The sequence below is a fragment of the Augochlora pura genome, chromosome 4 (genome assembly GCF_028453695.1).
Source record: "Augochlora pura isolate Apur16 chromosome 4, APUR_v2.2.1, whole genome shotgun sequence".
Lineage (NCBI taxonomy): Eukaryota > Metazoa > Arthropoda > Insecta > Hymenoptera > Halictidae > Augochlora > Augochlora pura.
Window position 1 is genome coordinate 2,751,349 of NC_135775.1, and position 25,486 is coordinate 2,776,834.

Below are 25,486 nucleotides of genomic sequence, written 5' to 3' on the forward strand. Positions count from 1 at the left end.
TGCGATCATTTTTATTCGCGGATGAAATGCAAAATAATGTGTATCAAGTATGTATCACTTACCAATCGTTGCAATTTTTACTTTTCGAGAAGCAAAGCTCCGTCGATCGGGCATTGTCAAATATTTCCGGGCACATCGAGCACTGCAACATTTAAATCGCCTCGTTACAGCTGCGCCACGGAAAGTTAAGTAATTGCCGTTTGGTAAACGAGAAGAAATCCGTAAAATTAACACTCGTATCACAGAGGTCACGTGACCGTTGATTTCGATGGGTAAATTACCGCAATTAATTTTAAACTAACGCCTTGTATTATTCTCTCGTTTTGATATATTAGAACACGGAAAGACAACGTCGTACTCGATAATTTATTAAGAGACTTTCAGTATCCTGTGACAGATTTTCCAAGTATCATTCAAAAACACGTCGGTGTGCCAGGTACGTATTCGTTTATCGTACTATAAAAAAGATCATTTCGGCATTACCGGTTAGTTGACGGATGATTGGTTCAGAGTTCTAAAGTTGTCAGTGACAGCTGCGTTGACAAGTGTACTTGATAACCCGAACGGAAGAGAAACGCAGGAAGTAGAAAAAAGTAGGCAAAATTAATTAACCCTTTGCCTCGGTTGTTTACAAAATATCCGGTTCCTGACAGGCCTTCGGAGCCAACGAGTTCAGGCGAACAGGCGATGCTGCGCGCGCATTAATAACACGCCGCCGACAGGGCCGTGCCATTCTCGAATTCTCCGTTATCCAAGAAGTTCCACGATAATTTTCATAAACAAATCATTTCTATGCTATGAATCTTATGCACTTGTTCCAAAAACGAATGGATGATATGCCAAACAGTAAAGGCGTTAAAAGATTTTTATAATATTGTCACCAATTTCCTGTTTCTTATATACGGAAAAATTTTTATTTTACATAAGAATAAGTTGTTCAGTAAATAGAAACGTTAATGGTGCATCGCAAAGACAATCGGATGCGTCAAATTGCAGTACCAACTTGTAGCATCGTGTTATCTTGATTTTAATCTAGTAAAATTTACGGAAGCTGTACTCATAAATCCATTAATGTACATACGCGTATCAACGGGCAAATTTCTGTATGAGCTATCAATGTAAGAAACAGAAACGTACAATTTGAGGTTCTTCAGTAAAGTCTACTGTTGCATTTCATGCTCGCGTTGTGCGCGGAATTCAGGAACGGAAAAATCGCAATAAAGTCCGGTGGGAAGGAGATCGCGCTATACGTGGTTGAGAGTGTGAGCTGCGGGTCGCGAATGCACGGGCAGTTTCGATATAGAACTCGAGGCGCCCTTACCAGTGTTCTCGTATCGGACCGGTAAGTTGCGACGATTTGAAGCTTTTCGAAAAACGGGGAACCGCTGATACGGTGTTTGACAAGTTCGCGAGGCATCCGGGCAAACTGTTGTCGACGGACGTGCAGGAGTGCAACAGCGAGCGAACGATTTTTTCGTATCTGATGAGCTCCTCCGTCGTACCGCTGGTGGTAAGATGGCTGTGCAGCTGGACGGAGGAGGGAAGGAGGACTTGAAAACACAATTTGCCACGCGGGAAGGAACATACAAGCTAATGACTCTGTCGGAGTATTCGAGGCCAAACAGGGTCGGCTATACGAACAGTCAGGGAAGCGCATCCGTTCGGGTGTCTTTTGTAACTTTACCGGACCCGACGGATCCGACGGGTACGCAGGGTCTCGGCGACCGAATGTGTTTCAACTTTGGCAAAGAGCTCTACGTTTACGTGTATCGCGGTGTCAAAAAGGTAAAAACCAGCTTCCACACGGTTTATTATCCTGTGTTAATCTATTTGTGTTTAATCGGGCATGGATTCGTTCAAACATAACCTCGAAAACGCGTATCGGGACTCCATCTTTGCGGACTAATACCACACCTAACACAGAATCCTTTTACTTTATACGTTAACAATTGTAAAATCTCGTTTATTCGTGTATGCTCGCCGACGAGCCTGAACGCACTTTTTCGTTTCTACGAAATACGTCAAGGGGTTAGGGTACTGTAAAATCTCCAAAAACCTTTTCTTTGTAGCTTGAAATATAGTTGAAACTCTTGACAACAAAATACAAAAGAGATCTGTACATTTATCACAGACGATTTTGTTAGTTAGAGACTCGAAAGTATATGCCTATACTTAAAAAAATATTTTCCAACTTTGGAAACATTTTTTTATATGATATAAGAAATACTAATCTATAGCATGTTTACTTTCCTCTTACTACAAAAAAACAGCCCAATGTTTAGCCATTCACAGTATCTTAATCCTTTAAGCGTTGATAAACACTAGATTCATTTGGTTTTGTATACACAAACAAGTATTGATGTAATTAATGAATAGATCTTTCTATATTATGAAAGTATTTGTTTTTTTTTTGTGACAATATTATATAATAATAGGAAGCAAGAATTCAGTGATTGAAAATAAAAGTATTTAATAGAAAGACAGCATTCGCAGCAATATGTATCAATTTTTTACTTGTTCTTTTGGGTTCAAATGAATCGAATACCTTTTTCTTTGTTACTTTTATTACCATTAAAAGTATCCAGTGTTTTGCATCTTTTTACATCTTTCAATGTTTTATAATTTAATGGCCTTCTTTATTTCTTCAGCTTCTTTCCACAATGTCTTCTTTTTTAACAAATGTCAGAAAGTTATTTTGAAATTACTTGTAATAATTTATTGTCTTTCGTGCTGTTATCTCATGAATGTAAATATTTCAGGCTGTGGATTTGAACAAGCCATTGGATAAAAAGTTGTATAAAGGAACTAATCCAACTTGCCACAATTTTAACCAAACAACAGCAACTGCGGATAGTGCACCATTATTAGTTGGTTTCTCAACAGGACAAATTCAGTTGATTGATCCAATAAAAAAGGAGTTGAGTAAATTATACAATGAAGATGTAAGTAATATATTCTGTATAAATTGAACACTAGAAACAGATACTTGGATTGAATTCATTTTTAATGCACAAGGAGATTGTAAAGAAATATTGGTACAATCCTAAACTTATGGGACCATTTACATGGAGAACTGATTAGAAGCTAGTATAGCATACTATCACTGCTACTGTATGACACAATTCCCAGTATATGTAGTATGAAAAAAATCATCCAATCTCTGTTGAAATTAATGTGTTATCTCTGTTGAACAATGATAATAATAGTCTGCTGGTACTACTCATAATTATCACTGATAATATTAAATCGAAGACTTTATGCATTTAGAGCAAAAATGAGTAGATGAGATACGAAACGGTAGAAATGCTAGAAGGATTTTGTATTACTAAGAGAGAAAATAAATTTTTATTTTGTATAAAGATCCACAGTCTACTAGTAAATAATTCTGATAGAAATTGCATTGGAAAATTATTGACTTACTTTATTAACATTAATTGTTAAAAATATATGCTTTCATTGCAAATAATATTAAATGTATTTTGTTCATATATCTTGAATGTTTCAGAGGTTGATAGACAAAAGCAAAGTAACATGTATAAAATGGGTTCCTGGCTCCAATAACCTCTTCTTAGTATCGCATAGTTCTGGGCAACTATATTTATATAATGAAGAACTTTTGTGCGGTACAACCGCACCCCACTACCAGTCCTTTAAATCAGGAGATGGCTATGCTATTTACACCTGCAAGACTAAGTCCACGAGGAACCCCTTGTACAGATGGGTCATAGGCGCAGAAGGATGCTGTATAAATGAATTCGCCTTCAGTCCGTGCGGCTCCAATCTAGCCGTTGTTTCTCAGGACGGATTTCTACGTGTATTCCAATATAATACCATGGAATTAGTGGGCTCGGCTAGAAGTTTTTTCGGCGGATTTCTGTGTGTATGTTGGTCACCGGACGGGAGATACGTCGTTATGGGAGGCGAAGACGATCTTGTAACAATTTGGAGTTTTCATGAGAAGAGAGTGGTAGCAAGAGGTCAAGGCCACCATAGTTGGGTAAGCGTAGTAGCCTTCGATCCGTACACCACATCTTACGGCGATCACGATCCCGACTTCAGCGGATCAGACGACGAAACGTTACCACACAATAATCTTAATCACTTCTGTGAAAAGTCAAATCGTCTATCCACGACCTCCCAAGGAGTTCATTCTAACAGAAACTCTTGTGGATCAGAGTTGAGAGTGTCAGGAGGCACGTGCTACAGGCTTGGTAGTGTGTCGCAAGATACTCAACTGTGTTTATGGGATATTACCGAAGCCGAGTTAAGACAGAAACCAATGTGTACGAAACAGAGACCCTCTGTAGTGGGTTCTAGTATTCTTCCTACGCCGGGAGCGGTCAATAGTGGGAACGGTTCGACGGCAAATCATCATTTGAACAATTCTAAACACAATAATTTGAATAATGTTAATTACAAAGAGAATGTGAGTGGTAACAATGAAAGTAGTAACAATAGCACAAGTACAAACACTGCAGTGTCAACTGTAAATTCATTGACACAAAGGTTAGCAGGTCTTGGTTTTGGTGAACGTAAAGGTGATAACCATAAAAGGAACTTTAGCCTCACAATGAGAGGTAGTGGTGCATCTAATAGCACAATAATGCAAAACAGTGGCGGCGATAAAGCTGCCACTAACTTAAACACAAGTAGTAATATGAACAGTGTCAGTGGAAGTTTAGTAGGTGCGAATAAAAAGGTTAGTTCTGTGATGGATGATTCTATGAGGTTGATAGGAACTGCCCTGTGTCCTAGGTTCGATCAGTGCCCAGTTTTAGAACCGCTGGTGTGCAAGAAGCTGGCGCATGAAAGATTGACTGAATTAGTGTTTAGGGAAGATTGTTTCGTAACAGCGTGTCAAGATGGATACGTCTACACATGGGCAAGACCTGGTCAAATGGTAGGTCCTCTCACCATCAGCAGCACTCTGCACAGGCCACACCATCATAGCAATCCTTACACCAATATTACTTCCTTGCGATCTAACGATCTATGATGTAACCCATCTTCAACTGTTGTTGCAACTTTATGAAGTAGGGTCTCTTTAGTGACAAATTCCAATTTGTATATAAGTAGAACAAGAAGATACAACCATTATCGCTATCGAACGAAACGAATAAAAGATATGATAATGCTTTGGACAATTTTTCTATTGTTATCGTTGAGTTGTATTAAGTGGCAAATGCTTTTTTAAACACCCAAGTTTATTGAACACAAAGAAAATGTGGGGTGTAGTTTGTTATTTTCCAACTTTGGTATTATAAGAACTACTGTCCTTGCGGCAGCATTGTGTGTGTTATATATGTATATATACATGTGCTGATTTTTTATTTGAGGTTTACATATATTTCTCATATTTACAAATTGAATCCTAGTTTACTTTTTATCCAAAGCAGTGTATATTATGAATGGTGCCATTGGAAAATATTGAGAAACTTTTAGCATTATCTTGTAGTCTGTATTACATATCAATTACAGAAATGTACGGATGGATAGTACTATGAATGCATAAATTTGTAATATTTGGTCAGGTACCATTGAGGAATTGAATTTATAATTTTGTATGCAATTACGAAATTGCAATGGAAACAAGTTCATTTTGCAGAAATTTTTAAAGAATTTTCACTTTGATTAGATGGTATATGTGTACACAAGCTGCAAATAGTATATACAATAAGAAATAGAGGTACATATACATTCATAGTACAAGCCTCCACTTATATCTGTGCCTAAAGATCATCTGGTCAAAATATATTCACTATGAATATTGAAGAAGTACATTAGTATAATTATAAATAGAATATATTTATGTTTGGTTTGCATCATTGAGAGTAACATTGTTTGCGCCCCATAAGATTTTGTAACAGGGCAGGCCCCTTAAACCCTTCTTTCTTTCCTGTAAAGTGTTATTAGCTTAGCTTAACGAATGATAGAAAGTCAATGAATTACTTAGTCAAACTATTGTCCCAGATTATAATAATGTGACATTTAATCCTTTGTTGAAAACAATGAATTGCCTTGTTGTACAATAAAGCAAAACAATTGAATGAAATGTTGCTGCTTGCTTCCTGCTTGAGTTTATAGAGTGCAATGCAGAGTACCCAGGTGAAACTGACAATATACATGTATCTATACAAGGGGACCCAACTAAATGGAGCATCTTTATCTTGCTTATTATTGAGTCAAATATTATAGTAAGCAAATATTGTTCTTTAGTCTATATTTTTTAAGATTTTGAGATTATGTATGTTTTCTTAATTGACACTCTATATATTTTTGTCATCATTTACCATCAAGATAAAAAGTAAATAAGAAGAAGTATAAGTAAAAGATAATTAACTTTGAAACAAAATTTCTTTTCAATTGTCAATAACTTAACAATATATTTAACATGTTCAAGTTAGTGGGATACCCTGTATACGTATATTATAAACACACATGTATATAAGTGCTATTAGCTGTCTTATATCACAGTTTTATTCGTTGCAGTATCCAGCATGATTATATAATTATATTTATAAATGAAAATTCTTAGAATTAATGAAATTAAATTCAGTTTCCTGGTGCTTTGCATAAAGCACTCCTATCGTCAAAATATCCCAATGCTCCTTATCTGTTATAGCGATTTAACAAGTTCGAATTTTTGTGATAATTTTCATATAGTGTGCATTGCTTCTTTTATAGTGACAGTTTTATAATTTTATTGGAAGATGCTTGTGCTTGTTTCTTAAGCCGGTGGGGCATTATATTTTTTACTTTGATTGGAAAGATTAATGTTCCATACCATGCTTTGGCTGATGCAAGAGAATCATGGATGAATCTTCCCAGAGTTATCGCATGGTACGTATAACTTATTGTTTTCTTGACTTGTTTACTGCATCATTGGACCAAGTAGTATAGTACATTTATATTTGCTCAGTCTAGTAGTACTTGCCTTGCTGAGGCATCTTAGATCACCGATTAGAAGTATCGACAGTACTTCTAATATGCTATTGTTGCACCGTTCTTTCATGCACTTTAATAGAATTCAGAATTGTTTTCAAACTGCTTAAAATTACAGAATTTCTCTGTGGGCAAACGAAACTATTTTCCATAATAAATTTCTGTAAAACTTTTGATTGCAGCCAGGGGTAGGACAAGTTGGGAATGCTCTTCATGTTGTCAGTCCAGTGGAGGGTGGTGGTACTATAGTATAGCCAGAACCAGATATCAACGCGCGTTCAAAGGAAGAAGATGAATACGTCCCGTCGTTGCGTGTACTGCAGTCGTCAAAAATGCAGTTTCCATATACCCATTATCGTCACTTATATTATGTATGGCCAAGTGAAAGTTATTCCAGTACTGTTTAAAGATGGATAATCAAAGAATTATCATGTCATAAAGGCATCTGATAGCTTAATGCTTAAAGACACCGTTTTTATTTTTTAAGTCGATTATTCTGGTGCATATAATTTATGCTTGCTTTCCATTATTTTTTTTTTCGTTTATATATGGGAAGCATTTGAATTTCATAGCCTTACACTTATTTCATAAGAAGATTCTGCGAAAGTAAGAAATAAATTGTGTATACATTGTATATATGTATACATAGGTACATTTGATCTTGTACACTGTACACTATATCATTCCAATAAGGTCCTGTTAATTAAAAAATTTGAACCAAACGATGTTTACGGACGTTTATGTTACGAATACATAAATGCTTATGTATATGATTAAAAACTTTTGTATTATTAAGATTGAATTAGATTCGTTTGAAGTCTTGATTTCAAATGATATATGCTTTTGCAACATAGATCAACGAGAAATGCAACCATTGTAATCAGTCAGAAGAATGTGTAAATATGAAATATTTTTAGCAGTATTTTGATTTGCATACTCGTTACAACTGTCTAATTATTTTCTCTTAAGTAGTACACAAGAAAAAAAGAGGACTAAAATTCAAGTTAAATATTTCACTTTTAAAGTTTTATTAGTATTATTTTTTTATGTCGTTAGTTTTAAGTGTTTGAAGTATTTAGTAGAAACGTACGTTCAATATTTCTATTGTATACTTTATTTTTTTGTTAATATTATTCGGAAATGTAGTCACTTCGTTTAAACTAAATTGCCTTAATACAATCGTAAGTTAATTCCGTTGATGGAATTTTTATTTATTTTATTACATAGTTGTTTGAATGGTTTTCTAAGAAACTTGTTCGCTTTATTAGAAATCTATAATGAGTACATCGAAGGTGTACGATCAGTTGAGGATTTTGTATAAAATGCTACTTTGTATCTGAGACCTACAAAATATTATTACATATTTTAATAATAAATGGTCGACGAACATTTTCAATGCATGATACAAGTTATGTAATCCTATTTCTTACAAAGTAACTTTGTACTGGTGCAAAATAGACATTGTAATCTTTTTAAATCAATTCATCAAGCCAAAAGTAATGAATGATCTATGCAATGAATAAAATTTATAAGTGAGATATATGTATCTACGTTAAAATTTACGTATACAGACATAGTTCTCAGATACAAAAGTCTATATGTTATAAAGTATGAATGTATAAACAAATGATTATCGAATATTCTAATAATAGACAGTATTTCAAACGGAATATTCCATACGGCGATACTATTTATTAATTTATATAAATATATATGTAATGCAACACGTAAGAACAATTTTATATTGTTGTGATTTTCTGGAAACGACTAGAAAACGATGGCAAATTTTGCACCCTTTTTTATGGGCATTTTTCAGGAACGTTTAGTAAGAAAATACAAATGAATTGAGTTTAAGATGTAAAACAGTAATCGAGCTAGCTGTATAACTTACACAATTAAGAATGAGTTAAGCAGAGTTTCCTAGACAATAATACCTGTCAAGAATGTTTTAATGTTGTTAAAAGGAACCTAATTAATTAAAGTAACATTTCCATTGTGGGAAACTACTAGTCACAGCAATAACATCTTTGATTTCATAGCAAAATTTATCACGGTTATTTTACTATGTGATTAGTTATAAAGGACCTGCGGATTTTTAAGCATACAAAGAATTATTTGGCTGGTGAAAGAAACTTCCCCTTATTCTGATTTTTATTAAAATATTGATAAGAGTAGATAATTGCATAAAAATCCGCAATCTAATTGTAATAAAGAATAAAGCATTCTTGAATCATCTGTACATGTTAATAAGGTTCTGTTTTTATATATTACGAAAGTTCTATTAATCGATGAATTATAAAATTTCACTGAAACCAAAAAGGTACCGCGACTTTGAAGATACTTGAAGAAGGGTTGTACATACATACTGTATCTTTTAGTTACGAACATTTTATTAAACATATTACTTTACACACTGCGCATTCTGGTTTTTAAAGAATGACCAGCATGTAATAATATTAATCGTTTTATATATGACAAGTTCCCGGAGGTATGCTGTGATACGTGTGTATGCTGATACTAATTAATTACCTAATTGTAAGCCATGAAAGTGAGAATTGTATTAACGTCGTGAGTCGCGTTGTCGTGTGCTAACAATAAGGTGAATGTTTTAATAGGAACTTAAACTGAAAATGGCCTGTTAAGTACCAAACTGTGTTTGATTGATCGAATTCGAGATTTATGATGTTCCTACATTGTGTGCAGAACGGATCCATGATGCACAATAAACGGTGCGTTTTGCTTCACGTCTGGCACTGATCGAAGTTCGTAGAACCGAACGGTGATGCTATTAATTATTTCATTATTCCAGTTCATGGTATAACACATGTGTGTATATGTATACATATACTTTGATCATGCCTGATAAATACTTTATCTTTCGTTTTGTAAAGCGAACAAGATTTCTTCTTATCCAAAGCATATGTGTTTAAAATTAAAAGAACAGTTAAGAATAATAATTGTAGCCATTCGCATGATACAGACATACAACGATTCGAGACGATATTTTGATAATTATGTTTTACATTGGCAGATTAATCTGGCTGATTACATTTAAATGAATAAGTGAAAAATTCATTGATCATTTTCTACTCGACGACTTTTTTATGAGAAACTTACACACAGAGCTTTACGACATCGCATCGAATATCTAATTCTCTTCGCATTTCACTTCATTTGTTTGTAAAGGTGTACATTCTTTGTAATTATAAATGAAAAAATTTTAATTGTTAGCGCCCCAGTGTACATTTTTCACCATACAGTTGCCCAAAATTGTCAAATTATTTTAGAAATCGTATCTGCTTAAATATATATAAGTTTACTATACAGATTGTCTCTGTATAAGTATAGTAAAAATTGCGGTAGATACACACATTTTTATTCGCTCTGTATACCTAGTTGACTACGATTAATTTCGTTTTTTTTTTTTTATTGCTAGGACAGAATTGTGTTTTGTCATCGGTCCATAATTTAGAAGGGTTATTAAATTTTAGTAAAAAGTTGTTAAGTAAAAAATATGAAAAGGTTTCAAGTACTTACCGTGAATAATGATTTGGTCCACGTAACAAATTTACAAATCGGTGATAATATCATCTCGCAAGGCGTTGGTGATAAAGTAAGTATTGCCACCACACCTAACCACGATTTAAATTAAATACATTAATAAAGAAATAATTTCCGTTATTTTAAATTGATTTGAAATTGCCGTTATTTGCGTTTAAAAATATCTTCACGCATGCGCGTATCAGCGTTACATATCACGTGATGTTTGTTGTCCATCCATTTGTCATCCGCAATTTGCGCTTCAAACGTGAAACTTTCGCTGCGACAGAAGTTTACTATTATTTCATTGCTTATATCGTGATTTCTGTTCGTACGATTATTTACAGCCGGGAAATGGTGAAGTTACCAAATATGCAGCAACGATCAATTTGTCACCTAAGAATGAAATGACAATAACGCCGGTAATGTAAACTTGATATCTTCTATACATATCAATGAAATGTTACATAATTTTCTATGCATATTATTTTGTTAATAATAGGTCGCATCGTGTTACATGAAATCTTCTGAAACCTCTGGATGGAAATTACTCGAGCTGGGTACTACTGTTCCAATTAAACCAGGAGACATTTGTACTTTAGTGTCAGCCAAATGTTGCTTTAAAGTTAGACCTGCGCCTTCCACAATGGAGATCAAGGAGGAACACGCTGTGAAACGAAAAGTATAACATTACTGTTTTATTGATAGCATAATTTAATATACACATAATTTGTATTAATGAAACTAGGCTGAAGGAGACATAGATTGTGATATACCTGACAAAATGCTCTGTTCAGAGTCAGGGGAAGGAGATAACTTAAGATCTGTTAATAATGTATTAAATGATACATCAACTGATAACAATAATACAATTACGACAAAAGTTCAAGAAATTTGTACGTCTAAAAAGGATTTATCGAATGGTATAGTTGCTACAGAACCATGTCCAATTGTTGGGACAACTGATGCATCCAGGTTTAATTTGAATTCATACTCGTACTCACATAATATTTAATTCTTCGTGAAGAAGTAATTAGAATGAATTAAATATTTTATATTGCTGTATAATAGTTCCAGCAATGAAGATGAAACGCATGCTTCAAAGCAAGCAAATAAGCAAAATGTGACTGCACATACTACATCAAAAACATCTAGAAGAGAGAAATGCATATATGGAGAAAAATGTTATAGGTAATTTTATTTTATTCTCTTATTACAAGATGTGTAATATTAACATTACTTTTGTGTAGGAGAAATCCACAACATAGAGCTAAATTTAGTCATCCTAAGGATCCTGATTATGATGTCCCAGATAACAGGAAAGAATGTCCTTATGGTATAAAGTGTTATCGTACAAATCCTCAACATAAAGAAGAATATAAACACACGATAAAAACATCTGCTAACGATAATAAACGAAGTCGACAAAAGACGTCGCAACCGTTATTACACGATTTCTCCGATATAGATTTATATGCAGATGATTTCGACGAAGAATCAGTAGATGAATCAGACTACGAACCGTCCAGCGATTTGGAATATTCAGATTACGATGAGCATTTTGATGAAAATGATAGTGACTGGGAAGATGATATGCTTGATGATTAAAAAGTGAATATTTTTATAATGGAATTGAAAGACATTTAATTATATACTCGGAGATTTGCATTTAGTATTTACATTAATATTGATATATTGTTGATGTACGAAATTGAGAATACGTAAAAAAATTTATTTTGTGAACAATTTGTTATGATACTGAATAATTAAATATATTATAGGATCTGTAAATATATTAATATAATTGTACGTAGTAATACAGTGATATCGCCGTATCCGCTTAGATTTTAAATTCTAAGGTTTATATATGTATATGTATGCTATTATAGCATTACTATGCATATTGTGACTCGTATAGGCCCGAAAGTTGAAAGATTTTTAGAAAATTAACGAACTCGCCCTGCATAATAATGTAAGTATAAGTATAAAACTAATTTTATGACAGAAATCTATTCGGCTGGTAAATATTATATTTATATTATTTTACAATGTACATAACCGATTAATACGCTTGGTATCCCTCATCGTTTTCTTCATAGTTTTCGGTTGCTACATCTATAAGAATATGCTTTGGTATCTCAGACCCTCTAACTTTAATAGTATAACAAACATTCTCTATTTTGCATAGACTCTGCTGCAAAGTAGACAGTTTCCTGTTCATTTCTTTACAATTCATTGTTCTACAGCTCAGAAAACCTGTGTACATATTTCTGACAAAGTTGCACATTTGGTAACAGGTAGCAGTGTCTTGTGTTAAATTGTTAATACATCTGCGCATAAGTTCTCCAGTTAGATCTGCAATGCCCAAGATGTATTCGTGCGGAGTAATCAAAGTATTTATTGTCTTTACTTCGGGTCTGTCTGTAATTGTGTAAGTAATCATTTTTTCCAATTCTGTCCAGTCTTCTAAAGTATTATTGCTTAAATAATGGTAAAAAGTAAATGCTTCCACGTATTCTTCTAAACTACCACGATAAGCTCTCAAGTATTGATACGCATCTTCGTTCTCCAATTCCAAAGCGATGCGTTTGAAATTATTCTGTGCAACATTTTGCAGTCTTAGTTTGGCCTCATTTAATGTACTCTCTTGTTTACTTTCTTTGTCTATACTGTGTAAAAGAAAGATAATTCTTTTACTCTCTATAGTGATGTCTCTAGCAATTTTCAAGATCCTCTCGTATCGATCGTGTTTGTCGTCTAACTCGGCTGCATAGCCGCGAAATTGTTGCACAACCAAACTGTTCTTGTCTATGTTCTTCAACATTTCTTTCCCTTCATCGCCGATGTTAATCTTCTTATTGCCGTGGTGTGATTTTCTGCTTCCTTAGTTTCAATCAAAAAAAAAAAAACGAGAATGTGAAAGTTTTAATGTTTTTTTCGCATCTTTTCTAAATGAATGAAATTCGACTACGATTATTTACTATCGTACTTGTTTATTTTGATAAGCAGATGCTTAGCGCGTCGTCGCACAGATTTAATGTGTTTATTGTCTTATGAATAAAGAAACAATCGCAATATGTATTTAGAATATTTTCAAGTTTCATTGATGTACCTTTCGAATGTGACATTGTAGTTACTATTGTTCACTACTACAATGTTTATAATTACAAACAATTATGAATCTGCCCGGTCTAGCTTGACATCTGCAAAAATGAATACATAGTCAACACTACAGCTGGAGTACTATCAACACCCTCTGATCTATCAAGATGCAACTTGTAATATGATAAAGCGAAATCATCAGATTTCCATTTTATCAACCTGTGGTCTCTTAAAACAATTTTAAAAATTAATTATTTATGGTCTTACAGTGCTATCTCATCTGTTATTTGTATGATATCAGTGCAATAGGTTGTAGATATCTGGCTTATTTTTGAATGTCAAAATTTTGTCAACTAATATTTTTCGACCGATCTTTTATTGTGTACATGCGGGAGATTTAGTTTCTGCGTTCATCGCTACGTGGCGATAGTGTTTCGATGCTTTATTGGCGGGCATTTTCTGGGAAATTAAATAACTTGTAAATTAATAGCTCGAGTATAACATTCTTCTTAATAAATTAGAAATGATATTTCAATTATTATTTCTAATTAGCATCAGAATTTTGAAAATTCTGGAGATTCAAATTAACGTAGAACACATTGCATTTTATTTAGCTATTTATTCTTTTACGAAAGTAACTAATTAATATACAAGGAAATTAATAGATTTGACTATACTAATTGCTTTCGCTAGGTAGAAGAGATGTTATTAAACTTGTTACTACAAGCGAGATATTGTCTGTGATTTTACAATAACATACTAGAAAGATTTCTACTACGTAGAATATTTCTTGCGTGTAGATACATTCAAGTTGACATATTAAATAAAAATGAAAAACTTCAATTACAAATCAACGAAAAGTTCTTTATTTCTGGGTTTATATTCTATATGCAGTACAATTTATTCATCAAAGTATACACATTCATCAGACAATCAAACAGCACAAAAGTCTTTATGTAATTAAAAAAATATGTCATATATTTATCATGAAAGTAAAATGAGAGTCGCAATCTTGATTATACAATTATTCAATTGTCTCTATTATTTGTGCATTTTACAGATGTATATAAAAGACAATATAAATATTGTTTAATAGGTTAGATAAAATTTGTTAGTTAATACAAAAACTGTACAAAGAATATTTCATAATTTCACTATATATAAAATACAATAATCAATCAGCTCTTACTGGAACTCTTGTATGGACAGTAGCACTACTTTGATAAATGTATACTTGTGCTAAAATTGCGATATCAATTATTACTTGGAGAACACCACAAACTTCAAATTGAATTGGAGCTTCTTTTACAAAGAAGTAGCCGGTTTTAAATGCGTCACCTAATGTCCACATAGTGACCATCATTATACTGAAATGAAAATAAATGTAATTGTAGACACAACTGTTTGCTCAATTGTCTGTTTTGTTTAAAGATCTATTATGCTTTACCTCATGCCACTAGTTGACTTATTTACAAAATTACGAATAAATTGGGGAATTCCTAGCATAGCTTCTGTTAATACTGCAAGCAATCCTATAGTTTCAACAAATATTGCTATATTCCCTAACAGATATGTCAGAACTCCTATCACCGCAGCAAATAACAGCATAAATTCCAGATATGATTGAAAATCTGTCCATTTCCAAAAAAAATTTGCATCTAAATCTATTTAAATTGAATTTTAAAATAGTTCATAAATACTATAACAATGGCAGATATAATGTTTTATTAAAATTCACAATCCAGAACTTACCAGCAATCACGTGTTCCCTGGTCTTTATTATTTGATTCCTATTTTGTACACTAACACACAATTTAATCATAATCAACATAGTGATGATCATAAATATACTTTGCAGTAAAAGGGGCACTTCATAATGTTTTCCAAACCTGTGAATAATATATATAGGCTTTTATGCGTTTCTATTTCCAATTGTAATTGTTCATTGTGTTACACAATAACTATTTAATTCAGTGTTTGATAGAAAATTACGAACCAAAAAAAAATGCGTAGAGTATTGGCTATGAGTAGCGCAAGGCATACGTAAAGGGAAAATCCCTCTGCATTCTCCTTCTTTTTAATTTCTCTATACTGTGGTACATATGGAATAATTCCACCGAATATTATTGCTCCGGAAGCAAGCCAATGAGCTATGTCTTTAATGGTCAACTCGTCGTAAACATTATTCATTTTAGTGGAATGTTTTTCTTTTACCTACATACATTTCACTATCTACAAACTTATCACATGTGATGAATTTAGGTTATACCACGAATATTTTTGACCGTCATATCAGCAGCGGATCGGTTAGATTAAACAAACTCAGCCCGATTATTTGAACTCCGCCAAACCCCATCGTAAAGCGTTACTTTACAAAAAAATTATTCACTCTTCCAGCGTCATCTCTTAATTCAGCCTTCATTCTTGTTAACAATGCGCAACAATTAACATACTGCGGCAATAGCATACATATATATATATGTACACATGCACCTTCGATATCGAAATCATAATGCATATACAAGACATGTATAATACATTGTATATACTGATAAAATGTCGAAATGTTGAATGACCGACTAAATAAACGAACTTTTTTTATACAATTATGAATATTCAACTTTTGTAATAAATGTATTCAGATGTAAACTTCTCGACGAATGATAAGATAAATTATATTATCGACTCGCATCATTCATTCACCGTAGATGAAAAAAAATCAATAAACGAAGACTTATTCGTACGATCATTATTTTACATGCATCAATGAAATGAAATTTATAGCAAGTACAGTTGTTATATACAGGAATAAAGATTTTTCAGTCAAACTTTTTTATCATACGCTTTGAATAAACTGAAATTGAGTCGAGTTACTTAGCAACTGGCAGTGCAAACAATTTTCAGCAGGTGCACATATTCGCTGTGAAGCGTCGTTATCAAATACACATGTAGTAATACGTAAAGCAAACTCTTTTACTGAACCGTTATCAAAATTCTAAGTAACTTCGGTATTCCTCAGTTTTTCGTGGATCTAATATGTAATAGGTTTGCAGTAAAAAATAGTAAAAGTAACACCCGAAATGACGAAATGGAATAGAAGCGAGACCAATCTGAAAAGTAGTGGTATGAATGTAATACGATGTAGATGAAACAATGCATAAGAGACATCTGGTAACCTGAAAATGTATAATACAATATGTACAATTTTTCATTTAGTGTATAATCAAAATGGACAAAGCTATTTCACGCAATTGACAACGTACAATTCGATGAGTGCGCATTTGCGGCGCGTTTTACTGGCAAAATGTGTCATCGACTCAAGGAACAAAAACTTTACAAGCAGGAGAAAACCATTTACCAAGCAAGTTGAATGCAAGCCGCGATTTACGAAGAAAATAATCACGGATGAACTGATTGATCGACTGGCATACGACACTTTGCATCATCCAGCGGTAAACAGATCATGTAACAGTCGCAGAAATATATTTCTCAGATACGTGCGAATATCGTATTACATATGTATATAATGTATAGCACTTTCAACGAATTTCCAAGTAATCTCAAGTCTACCGTAATTTTCTTTGTTATTAAAGAAGACGAGGGCGTAGTCTTGAGATGACTTCCCTGAAAAAGAAAAGCCTTTTCAGGCATCTTTGTGATTTCGATTTCTACTGTAATGTGTAATGAGTGTGTTTCGATTGATAAACAGGATGTTGTGCAAATGCATTATAACTCAAGATACTCGTGCCACGACGAAGACCAAAGGTATTTACTTAAATGTTATAATTACGATACAGTTGTTTAATTCACTGCATAATCATGTATTTCGTTTTAAGATCGTCAGCATTCAAACCGAACAAATTTGAGACGATTAAATGCAACGGTAAATGTATAGATGAACAAACGACGCGGGCCATTTCGAAAAATGGGTCGCAGTGCAAGTAAGGAAAGAAGCGTACATTTTGTTTTTAGCGTTATATTAATTTACGAATATATTTAATTATAGATACACCGACGATTCGATATATTATGAAAGGTATTCCGATATTCGAATGACAAAAAATAATTGTCTTCCGACGAGAACCGATTCAACTAAATGTGACGAGGATTGCGATGCGCCGCCTCTTGTGCCTTGCAATTCGACTGGAAACCAACAAAATTCCGAAGAGGAGGATGCGAAATACGTGAATTTCGTATACGAAATTACGCGCGAAATATTGCATTCTCATTGTTATACGGATGATCAGCTGCGAGAGGTATTCAAAAGGCACATAGAGAGAAATAAGGGGCATTTAAACATGGTCAGACTTTCTACCAATATCATTTAATTTAATTAGAAAAATTAGACCAAGCATTAATTTGGCGCTCTCTAATCCTACAGAATAAAATGATGTATGAAATCTATCAACTGAAAATCGCCTTAAATGTCGGAGACGCTTGGGATGATAATGACTTTATACAACCTCGACCACCGACGCCTCCCAAAATTCTAGACGATAATAAAGTCATAGGGAAGTTATTGTCGTTTCAGCAAGGCAGAAGCGACGAACGGCGTGATTCGACAATCAGCGATAAATCGGTACTATTGGTAGATGCAAATCCTGAATTAGTGTTAACTGAAAGAGATGTAATTATGTCACTGATGGAAGCCGATATCCATCCGGACGATGCACAGAAAATTTACAGAAGGCTGTTTACTAAAAGCAAAGATGTGAACTCCGCGTACACAAATTTTGTATGTTCGATGAATATTTTATGACTTGAATCGCTTAGCTCGTCAGCGCAATCGTTTATTATTAAAAAAGATATATTATTTAGGTATGCCCGAAGAAGGGTGAAACGTGCAATTGCGATCCAGCTAGCGCGAACGATTGGTTTGATTCCAATTTGATGGAAGTAAGCGAGCAAGAGAAAGGTTCAACGACGCAAGATCTTATAACTCAAGAAGACAAAGACGTACAAGTTTAAGCATTAGGTTCACGAGACAAAATTATAGAAAAAATTGAAGATTCCAAAAAAGTGCCAGAAAAATATTGATTTTATTTGTTATAGTTCCTTCCCAATAGAAATAAGTTTTACTATTGTTTTTACATCATCAGTTCTTCATCATGTTTGTACACGGTAGTTCAACAAAGACAAAATATTTCGATGAAAAATACAGATCTTAGGTACAGATATATAATTACAATATATACGCGGTTCGTTTAAACAATGTATATATACTATGTATATATTAAACGTATATATCACAATTATAAACGTATGTTCACAGATTTTTACAATACACTTGCGTCGGACATTGCATAGATGTTGTTATGTTTGTGTATACCGTTGTATATTACACAAAAGTATAAATAGGACATAAAACTAAAGCGGATGTGTTTGATAGTACATCCATCTCTTATCACACTATATATTTCCAAATGGGCTAATGCACTTTGTACTCAAATTGTACTCTTTTCACTTATAACAAATTATTATATGTATAAGCTTACATGAAAAACAAAAAGGTTTTTACAAAATATCATCAAGTACTGAAGGACAAGCAAAACAAGCATTGCTACTTCCTATAAAAATGCAGTTATAGTTTCTCTATGGTAACTACACTTTCAATTAAAAAAATACTGAAAAGCTGCAATAAATTTTCTCAGTAGTAAAGTATAATAAAAAAAAAATATATTGTGTAAAAATAGACATTGTCTCTTCGTTTATATGTAATATCACTAATCATTTGTTTCTTTGCAGTCCATACTTTTACTTTGTTCTATGTAGTACCAAAACATACAGACACTTTACAAAAAAAGTGCCTGTAGTGCTTTTATAACGTGTATAATAAATTATATATTATTATAGTTAACTATAATAAACAGTTTTGAATCGTAAGGTATCGATTCAAAATTCCGTGAAACGAAACCAGCTTTATAACAGAAATTTAATTACTATAGTCTATTTTTCGGAAGAAGAGCTACATCGATAGTCAGAATAGTTGTCCACACTCCACTCCTGAGCACCTAACTCCAATTATGGACACGCGTGGATAACTACTATGAGCATCTACGTAGGCCAAACCTGTTCTTCCAGCAGCAGACTATAATAGCTATAATAGTCTATGAAAAATAAAAGAAATAGATTTGCTTCCTCATTAGCTGCCATCTGATGCATTTGAAGAAGAGTCCTGAAGTTCAGGCACGCCAGTACCTTTGTTTAAAATATTCAAGAGATCTGTTATATGAGTTATAATAAAATCTGGTTGTGGACCTTCCTCTAATAATCGTGAATTATCCGAAACTGGAATCCAAATTGTAGTTCCGAAACCTGCCTTTATTCCACCTGTGTAAAAGTAATAAATTCTGTAATTATATTAAAGGATAAAGCTGGATAAATAATATTTCAATTGTAAAATACCTAGAATATCAGTTTCCAATTTATCACCGACCATGACACACTTCTCCGGTTTAACATTTAAAAATCGACAAGCTTTCGTAAATATAGGTCTTTCCGGCTTTTCATATGGTAAATCTCCAGACACCAAAATAACATGGAAATACTGTTCCAATGACAATTTATGTATTTTCTCCCATTGCGCATTAGAAGGGCCGTTACTGATCAATCCTAGGAGGTATTTTATCCTCAACTGTCTCAGCATTAAAATTGTATCCGAGGATGGTACTAAATAATAATACCGTAGATACAACCATCTTTCATAAACTCTGGTTGCTAAGTAAGAATATTTCTCGCCGAGTGCTTTACTCCACAAACTTATGCGCCAGGCATCCAATGTGTAAATCATATTGTCAGGGCACTTTCTAAACAGTTTCAAATATAACGTCGTAATCTTGATAGATGCATCTTCAGGTATGCCATACTCTTCTGTTAGTTCCTCAGCCAACTGTAGATAAATTTAGAATAGTCCCTGTTAGATCTCTATTTAGTTCAGAAGGTATTTCAAGCGATATTACAAGAAAATGATAAACAAAATACAAGGTACATTCTAATTATGAGCATAATAAGTAAGAAAAGTATTGAATGTGGACTAGAATGACTTAACCAAAGGTTGAGGAAAGAAGGATACAAATGATCAGTTTGGAGATTAGGTCGCTTAATTCAGTTTTGGATGATTACCTAGAAAATGCATTGATTCATTGAAATACTCGAGCCGATTAGTGGACACTCGAAGTGGCACCCGCGGACGTTGCTGTAATCACAACAAAATCAGTTGTGCCAACAACAAACTTGTAGTACTGCAATTAAACTTATTTATGCAGCTGCTACGCCATAACATTGATTTAACATTAACAATTATTTTTGGCACGCTCTAATTATTTTGTTTACTGCAATTACTTAACTACGTCAGTGCTGGAGGGATAATAACTTGAAAAAAGAAAAAATATTTTATAAAACAAATCTATTTAATAAGAAGATTATTTGTTATTTTACAAAATCACTGATCATACATAAACATTTCTTTCCTTTTAGTATATATACATTTTGAAACTACATCAATTATAAATACATATCTAGCTTGTAAACAATTTTAGTAGCCTATAGTTTTATGTTTTAATACAAAATCTAAAAATATGTTGAATCGAAATGTTTCTTTTCAAATATTGAACCATCAAAAGCTATTCGATTCATATAGGTATTCATTTGCTCCATTGCTTGCCAGGAAACTATTTCTAGATATGATTGCTGCCTAAATTTACATTCGAGTCATGACTACGTACGGTTTCGCAAAATTGTAGGCAGAAGATGATATTACTAAGAGAGTTGTGTATATAATTTTGTGAATCAGAACCATTGAGAAACAGACCTATAAATAAACCTGCATTCTAAAAAATATTAGACGATGTATAAAGCTCGTAATAAAAATTGATATCTTCAATTAAAACACGAATTGTACTTCTGTCCTCGCGGTATTTTAATCCCCAAAAAGATGTTTTCCAAGCTCCATCATACGATGATTTCGACAAACAGTTAATGCTCCGCATTTCTTCAGAACGGAAGCAACGTTTTGATCTGCTTTCACTAAATGGCATAGAAGATCTTCAAATGCAGATTTCACGTTCGGCTGAAGGCTTCCTATTTTTACTTTCTTAAGAGTTTCAATGATCTCTTCAGCCCATCCTGACTCTAGAATAAACTGCGAGAGCCAAGGGACTACTTGTAAAACTCCAGCCATTGTTTGCATTCCCAGAAACCATAGTTCCATCAGCTCCATCCACCGTTCTTTATACAGTATAGAAACAACAAGTTCAGTTGGATCATTGCTCTCATCAATTATATAAGCATCCCAGAGAAATCGTATAGTTGCTTGTATATACCGGCATATAGAGAAATCGTTTTGTTTAACACATTTTGCCTGTTGTTTTAGCAATAGCAATCCCAAAACCGCTAAGTGGCCATGCAGAACTAAATTCTCGGGTATCTGCTTAAGCTCTGGAAGATTGTTAAACATAAATTTTAACACAGAAACAAATGTCGGTGATTCTTCTACCAGCTTCGGTTCTAATACAGTGATGTTCATCAAAACATTGCAGGTAGAAACCATAGCCGATCTTGACTCTTTCATTGCTTCCGACGCATAAAGCTCTAGATCTTCTCCTTTTTCCGCTTCTTTCAACGCCTTCAATCTTTCTGCTTTCGGTACTGGTGGCTTTTTATAATGAACGATCGTCCAGTGATAAGATAAACATTCAAACAGAATTTCTTCTTGTTTATGACGAAGTAAAATTTTCCTAGCATCTTCCTCAACAGTCAAGTAACATAAAGCAGGCAATAGCAATCTCATTAAATCAATTTCGCTTATGGGGTCGTGCGGAACTGCTTCTTCCGATGATGTTCCTTCATCATTTTTGGATTTAGCATTTGTTTTAGCTTTCTCTGCTAGTTTTCTATTGCGGTAACCATAAAACGTATCGTTAGCCACAGTTAAAACATAAGGAAGAATCGCATAAATCTGTGGACGCATCGCTTTGGTTTCTTGAGCTAGCCAAACAGCCAGAACTCTTACCACAGCACAGATAAATGCTCGTTCTTTAATGTCTGTCAACTCTTTCATTTTCGAGACGGCATTCAGTAAACCTATAATTGCGGCAAACGCTCCTTTCAGTGCTGTGTACAATGATTGTTTCTCTTTCTCTTCCAAATCCAACTGGTCTGTAATAATATAGGCAACAGAAATTTCAAGAATAACAAAGCAGGATGTAATTAAATCTGCATTTGTCATAACAGTTTTAAGTTGTTTTCCTTCCAACTGCATTCTAACTTCGATAGATGCCAGCTGAATTAAGAGTAAGAAAAATATTTTTGGTTTTTCTTTATCTGACAATGTCCATTCAGCTCCAAGTAAATCCATCATCACGGAAGCAAGTTTCAATGCTGGATCACGTTGATTTTTTCCAATTTTAGATCCAAGAATATCTGACAGAGCCTTGTGAATACTGGATGGCCAAGATTCTTCTTTAGCAGTCTCAGTAATAACATCTTTCCTACAATTCATTAATAAAGCTTGCAAAATCGTACATAATTCGAATTTCCTTTCAGTGTGATCTGTTTCAAAGTCAAATGCAATTTTATTGATAATGGCATGAAAAGGTGCATTATCTGTTGGATCCCATGCTTCCGGACCAAATCTTCCGACCAATACAACCAGGATGTTCAACGCTTGATCTGTCTGAAAACTTTTCTCAGAGTAAATATCGCACATCTTTGATATTGCTTTGTGTTCGAGCAGAGTTTTCTGTCCCGGAGGATACTGCGCAATGCTTTGCAAACACGTATACGCTTCACTGACAATAATCAACATGTCGTCTGCAGCATCCTCATCGACTTGGGAAACAATTTCGAGCAGTGCGGGAACGTGAGCGATCATATCTGGATGACTTGCTAGTTCTGGTTCTCCACAAAATGCAGAAAGTATAGACAATGCTACAGACTTGTACACTTGAGGGGGGCAATCCACGGGAACTGTTTGAGTGGACAATAGTTTCTTTAAAAACTTGGATCCAATTGCTTCAAACAATATCTTTTTAACCGCAGCCGTACAATCCTTACTGTCCACCAATTTTGTAACCATAAAAAGAGCTGCAAATTTCTCCGAATCATTTTCGACTGTCTTTAATATGGCTACACACTTCTTCACACTTTCTGGGATACTCATTTTGGCAACTTATTCGTTACAAACAATGCAATTATTGAATACCTCCGTTCTCTGATACCCCTCTAAGACAACGATACGTCCAAGAAAATCTCTCTACTCAACAGATAATAATTTATGGAACTGTTCAACAAGGTGTCACTGAAGATCGCATCTTACACATGGCACAGCCAAAAGCCAACTGGCAGTACTCCCAGAACGAACCCCTTGCAACTAGCCTTGCCCTTTGACACACTCACTTAGTAGGATAAAAATAAAGTTCTACCACCACGAGAGCGTTATTCCACAAACGTGGGTACATTACCAGCCAATGGATTATTGCCAGTGCAGTGGTAAGGTTAACGTTGTTTTTCAATATCATATAGCAGAAATGGCTAACGTACACGCCGCCCGTTATTTATAGCCTCGTGTGCTTTTTCAATTAAGAGGGAGATCGAATCTAAAATTTATAAAGTTTATCAGAAATTGAAATTGTTAAATTCTATGATTAAATGGTATCACGTTCGTATGTTATCTATCCGTTAGAGGATACCAGCATAACCTTCTTTTTAAAGTAGCGCGATGCGCACGAGTTTTGTCGAGAGAGTGCAAATGCATGCACAGTGTACGTTCGTAGCTGGTATCTCAGGATCGTGAAAACTTTCAGTAACGTGCTCGCACGCTTTTTCTACGTTATGTCGAGCGTCTGGACAGTACCAGTGGGATCTCGGTCGAAAATAACCGTCCGAGAGAAAGCTCTATATCAGGGAGTCGGCTCGTGTTACACAGAGGCTTCTATTTTCGTGCGATCTTCATATCTGAACGGAAGTGAAAGAGAGTAGATGCGAACATAATCGTGTCAGAAAAGTTTCTTCAAAATGTACATACGTAGAAGAAAACAATAAGCAAAATGTAAAACGAAGCTCATGAATGATCATTAGACATATATAAATTCAACGGAGATATTTCGCTGTGTCCTCAGTCGATATTACATACTGTTCGTTCTTAACTTATTGCACAGCGTTACTTGAAATCTGTTAAACATACCTTTCGGCACGTTTGATTGTCGCCATTCCTAGTCTTGATGAGCGTGTTGTCCAAATCGAAAAACACAGCCTTTATAGATAGATTCGACGAGCAAAGGTGCTTCTTATGGGAAGTTGCCATTGTCATCGAGAATGGTGAATTGTATGCTGTTGTTCGTCCAATGATGCTTCGACGAGGAATCGCGCATAAAAACATGTGATGATGTTCATCGAACAGCTCCCCATCCAAGAACACTTTTTGGGAAGGGATATATTAGAATTATTTCAACAGTCAGCCGTCGCAACGGGCTGTATATTCGTCTTCTCTCGACCTAATATCCTTCGTTCCTGACCTTTTTCCCTCCTTTGATTTCTTTCTCTGATTATCGAACGAAGAGACATCTTTGATGAAAATGTATATCATTGGTCGTCGATAAACAGGCAATCTAATTTTTAAACTCATCTATGGACAATATACACGTAAACACGTGCGCTCATCGACGCAGTCTGTAAAATTATAAAAAAAATTCTTTCCGTGAAAGCTACTCGAAAGGGCGAGCACAAAATCAATTGTATAAACTTCCAAAAGGTACCTGCAGTAGGCCAAGACGAAATTTCGAAGGAGCGCAGGGGGATAGGTCCCGTAATATAAAATTTTAATTTTGGAAATTTAATAGTTTCCAAGATATTACGTAATGACAATTTTTTACTACTACACGCTACAATGAATTCTGCGTATACA

At 34.2% G+C, this 25,486-nt stretch overlaps 8 protein-coding genes across 17 annotated transcripts in view; 3 read left to right on the forward strand and 5 right to left on the reverse strand.

Annotated features, from left to right (window-relative positions):
- LOC144469595 (uncharacterized) overlaps positions 1–665 on the reverse strand; it is a 59,774-nt gene extending 59,109 nt beyond the window's left edge. For 2 of the 3 annotated variants that reach the window (XR_013494010.1, XR_013494008.1), the window contains exons 1-2: positions 484–665; positions 63–142 (exon numbers count right to left, since the gene is read on the reverse strand). The gene's annotated coding sequence lies outside the window, so the exon portion shown is untranslated. Of the gene's footprint in view, positions 1–62; positions 324–483 lie in introns of those variants that run through there. The other variant, XR_013494009.1, reaches the window with a different exon arrangement.
- A 484-nt stretch (positions 666–1,149) lies between these two features.
- On the forward strand, positions 1,150–10,594 carry LOC144469589 (WD repeat-containing protein 20). Of its 4 annotated transcripts, XM_078180033.1 has the most exons (5): positions 1,150–1,785; positions 2,760–2,942; positions 3,506–4,900; positions 6,770–6,840; positions 7,125–10,594. In XM_078180033.1, the coding sequence occupies exons 1-5, from the start codon at positions 1,516–1,518 to the stop codon at positions 7,132–7,134; spliced, it is 1,929 nt and encodes a 642-aa protein (XP_078036159.1). In that variant the 5' UTR covers positions 1,150–1,515; the 3' UTR covers positions 7,135–10,594. The 4 variants fall into 4 exon arrangements, with proteins under 4 accessions (XP_078036159.1, XP_078036160.1, XP_078036161.1 ...); XM_078180034.1 differs by lacking the exon at positions 6,770–6,840; XM_078180035.1 differs by lacking the exon at positions 7,125–10,594 and having other exon boundaries at positions 1,151–1,785; positions 6,685–6,814.
- Positions 10,595–10,733: 139 nt separating this feature from the next.
- LOC144469592 (uncharacterized) lies at positions 10,734–12,273 on the forward strand. The gene is made up of 5 exons (XM_078180037.1): positions 10,734–10,904; positions 10,985–11,164; positions 11,231–11,457; positions 11,554–11,673; positions 11,733–12,273. Exons 1-5 carry the CDS (start codon positions 10,890–10,892, stop codon positions 12,088–12,090), a joined length of 900 nt encoding a protein of 299 aa, XP_078036163.1. The 5' UTR covers positions 10,734–10,889; the 3' UTR covers positions 12,091–12,273.
- Trax (Translin associated factor X) lies at positions 11,656–13,985 on the reverse strand. 2 transcript variants are annotated; one of them, XM_078180038.1, is made up of 3 exons: positions 13,852–13,985; positions 13,595–13,685; positions 11,656–13,365 (listed from the first exon to the last, which is right to left on the reverse strand). In XM_078180038.1, the coding sequence occupies exons 2-3, from the start codon at positions 13,608–13,610 to the stop codon at positions 12,545–12,547; spliced, it is 837 nt and encodes a 278-aa protein (XP_078036164.1). In that variant the 5' UTR covers positions 13,611–13,685; positions 13,852–13,985; the 3' UTR covers positions 11,656–12,544. The 2 variants fall into 2 exon arrangements, with proteins under 2 accessions (XP_078036164.1, XP_078036165.1); XM_078180039.1 differs by lacking the exon at positions 13,852–13,985 and having other exon boundaries at positions 13,472–13,698.
- Positions 13,986–14,433: 448 nt separating this feature from the next.
- Positions 14,434–16,775, reverse strand: LOC144469499 (solute carrier family 66 member 2). Of its 2 annotated transcripts, none has more exons than XM_078179873.1 (4): positions 15,581–16,775; positions 15,337–15,473; positions 15,032–15,215; positions 14,434–14,951 (listed from the first exon to the last, which is right to left on the reverse strand). In XM_078179873.1, exons 1-4 carry the CDS (start codon positions 15,772–15,774, stop codon positions 14,759–14,761), a joined length of 708 nt encoding a protein of 235 aa, XP_078035999.1. In that variant the 5' UTR covers positions 15,775–16,775; the 3' UTR covers positions 14,434–14,758. The 2 variants fall into 2 exon arrangements, with proteins under 2 accessions (XP_078035999.1, XP_078035998.1); XM_078179872.1 differs by having other exon boundaries at positions 15,032–15,248; positions 15,581–16,771.
- Positions 16,501–18,725, forward strand: LOC144469496 (uncharacterized). Of its 3 annotated transcripts, none has more exons than XM_078179866.1 (7): positions 16,501–16,725; positions 16,801–17,036; positions 17,294–17,349; positions 17,421–17,525; positions 17,591–17,885; positions 17,966–18,319; positions 18,403–18,725. In XM_078179866.1, exons 1-7 carry the CDS (start codon positions 16,665–16,667, stop codon positions 18,550–18,552), a joined length of 1,257 nt encoding a protein of 418 aa, XP_078035992.1. In that variant the 5' UTR covers positions 16,501–16,664; the 3' UTR covers positions 18,553–18,725. The 3 variants fall into 3 exon arrangements, with proteins under 3 accessions (XP_078035992.1, XP_078035995.1, XP_078035993.1); XM_078179869.1 differs by having other exon boundaries at positions 16,501–16,715; XM_078179867.1 differs by having other exon boundaries at positions 16,501–16,707.
- Positions 18,587–25,464, reverse strand: LOC144469497 (N-acylneuraminate-9-phosphatase). The gene is made up of 5 exons (XM_078179870.1): positions 25,338–25,464; positions 25,098–25,251; positions 24,767–24,999; positions 19,990–20,473; positions 18,587–19,914 (listed from the first exon to the last, which is right to left on the reverse strand). The coding sequence occupies exons 2-5, from the start codon at positions 25,144–25,146 to the stop codon at positions 19,727–19,729; spliced, it is 954 nt and encodes a 317-aa protein (XP_078035996.1). The 5' UTR covers positions 25,147–25,251; positions 25,338–25,464; the 3' UTR covers positions 18,587–19,726.
- Neurochondrin (neurochondrin) lies at positions 20,973–24,750 on the reverse strand. Its single transcript, XM_078179864.1, has 2 exons — positions 24,282–24,750; positions 20,973–24,179 (listed from the first exon to the last, which is right to left on the reverse strand). The coding sequence occupies exon 2, from the start codon at positions 23,741–23,743 to the stop codon at positions 21,503–21,505; it is 2,241 nt and encodes a 746-aa protein (XP_078035990.1). The 5' UTR covers positions 23,744–24,179; positions 24,282–24,750; the 3' UTR covers positions 20,973–21,502.
- Positions 25,465–25,486: the final 22 nt, after the last annotated feature.

What these genes read in the sequence shown, in the direction of transcription:
- LOC144469589 (XM_078180032.1), top strand. Translation starts at nt 1,516, where the DNA reads ATGGCTGTGCAGCTGGACGGAGGAGGGAAGGAGGACTTGAAAACACAA. An exon ending in TGTATCGCGGTGTCAAAAAG is followed by an intron (nt 1,786 to 2,759) that starts GTAAAAACCAGC and finishes TAAATATTTCAG; the next exon opens with GCTGTGGATTTGAACAAGCC. An exon ending in GTAAATTATACAATGAAGAT is followed by an intron (nt 2,943 to 3,505) that starts GTAAGTAATATA and finishes TGAATGTTTCAG; the next exon opens with AGGTTGATAGACAAAAGCAA.
- LOC144469592 (XM_078180037.1), top strand. An exon ending in AACACGCTGTGAAACGAAAA is followed by an intron (nt 11,165 to 11,230) that starts GTATAACATTAC and finishes TAATGAAACTAG; the next exon opens with GCTGAAGGAGACATAGATTG. An exon ending in GGGACAACTGATGCATCCAG is followed by an intron (nt 11,458 to 11,553) that starts GTTTAATTTGAA and finishes GCTGTATAATAG; the next exon opens with TTCCAGCAATGAAGATGAAA.
- LOC144469499 (XM_078179872.1), bottom strand. Translation starts at nt 15,774, where the DNA reads ATGAATAATGTTTACGACGAGTTGACCATTAAAGACATAGCTCATTGG. An exon ending in ACTCTACGCATTTTTTTTTG is followed by an intron (nt 15,474 to 15,580) that starts GTTCGTAATTTT and finishes TATTATTCACAG; the next exon opens with GTTTGGAAAACATTATGAAG. An exon ending in CAGGGAACACGTGATTGCTG is followed by an intron (nt 15,249 to 15,336) that starts GTAAGTTCTGGA and finishes CAATTTAAATAG; the next exon opens with ATTTAGATGCAAATTTTTTT.
- LOC144469496 (XM_078179866.1), top strand. Translation starts at nt 16,665, where the DNA reads ATGACGAAATGGAATAGAAGCGAGACCAATCTGAAAAGTAGTGGTATG. An exon ending in TGGTATGAATGTAATACGAT is followed by an intron (nt 16,726 to 16,800) that starts GTAGATGAAACA and finishes TTTTTCATTTAG; the next exon opens with TGTATAATCAAAATGGACAA. An exon ending in ATAAGGGGCATTTAAACATG is followed by an intron (nt 17,886 to 17,965) that starts GTCAGACTTTCT and finishes CTAATCCTACAG; the next exon opens with AATAAAATGATGTATGAAAT.
- Neurochondrin (XM_078179864.1), bottom strand. Translation starts at nt 23,743, where the DNA reads ATGAGTATCCCAGAAAGTGTGAAGAAGTGTGTAGCCATATTAAAGACA.
- LOC144469497 (XM_078179870.1), bottom strand. Translation starts at nt 25,146, where the DNA reads ATGTCTCTTCGTTCGATAATCAGAGAAAGAAATCAAAGGAGGGAAAAA. An exon ending in AAATCAAAGGAGGGAAAAAG is followed by an intron (nt 25,000 to 25,097) that starts GTCAGGAACGAA and finishes CTTCCCAAAAAG; the next exon opens with TGTTCTTGGATGGGGAGCTG. An exon ending in ACAATCAAACGTGCCGAAAG is followed by an intron (nt 20,474 to 24,766) that starts GTATGTTTAACA and finishes ATTTATCTACAG; the next exon opens with TTGGCTGAGGAACTAACAGA.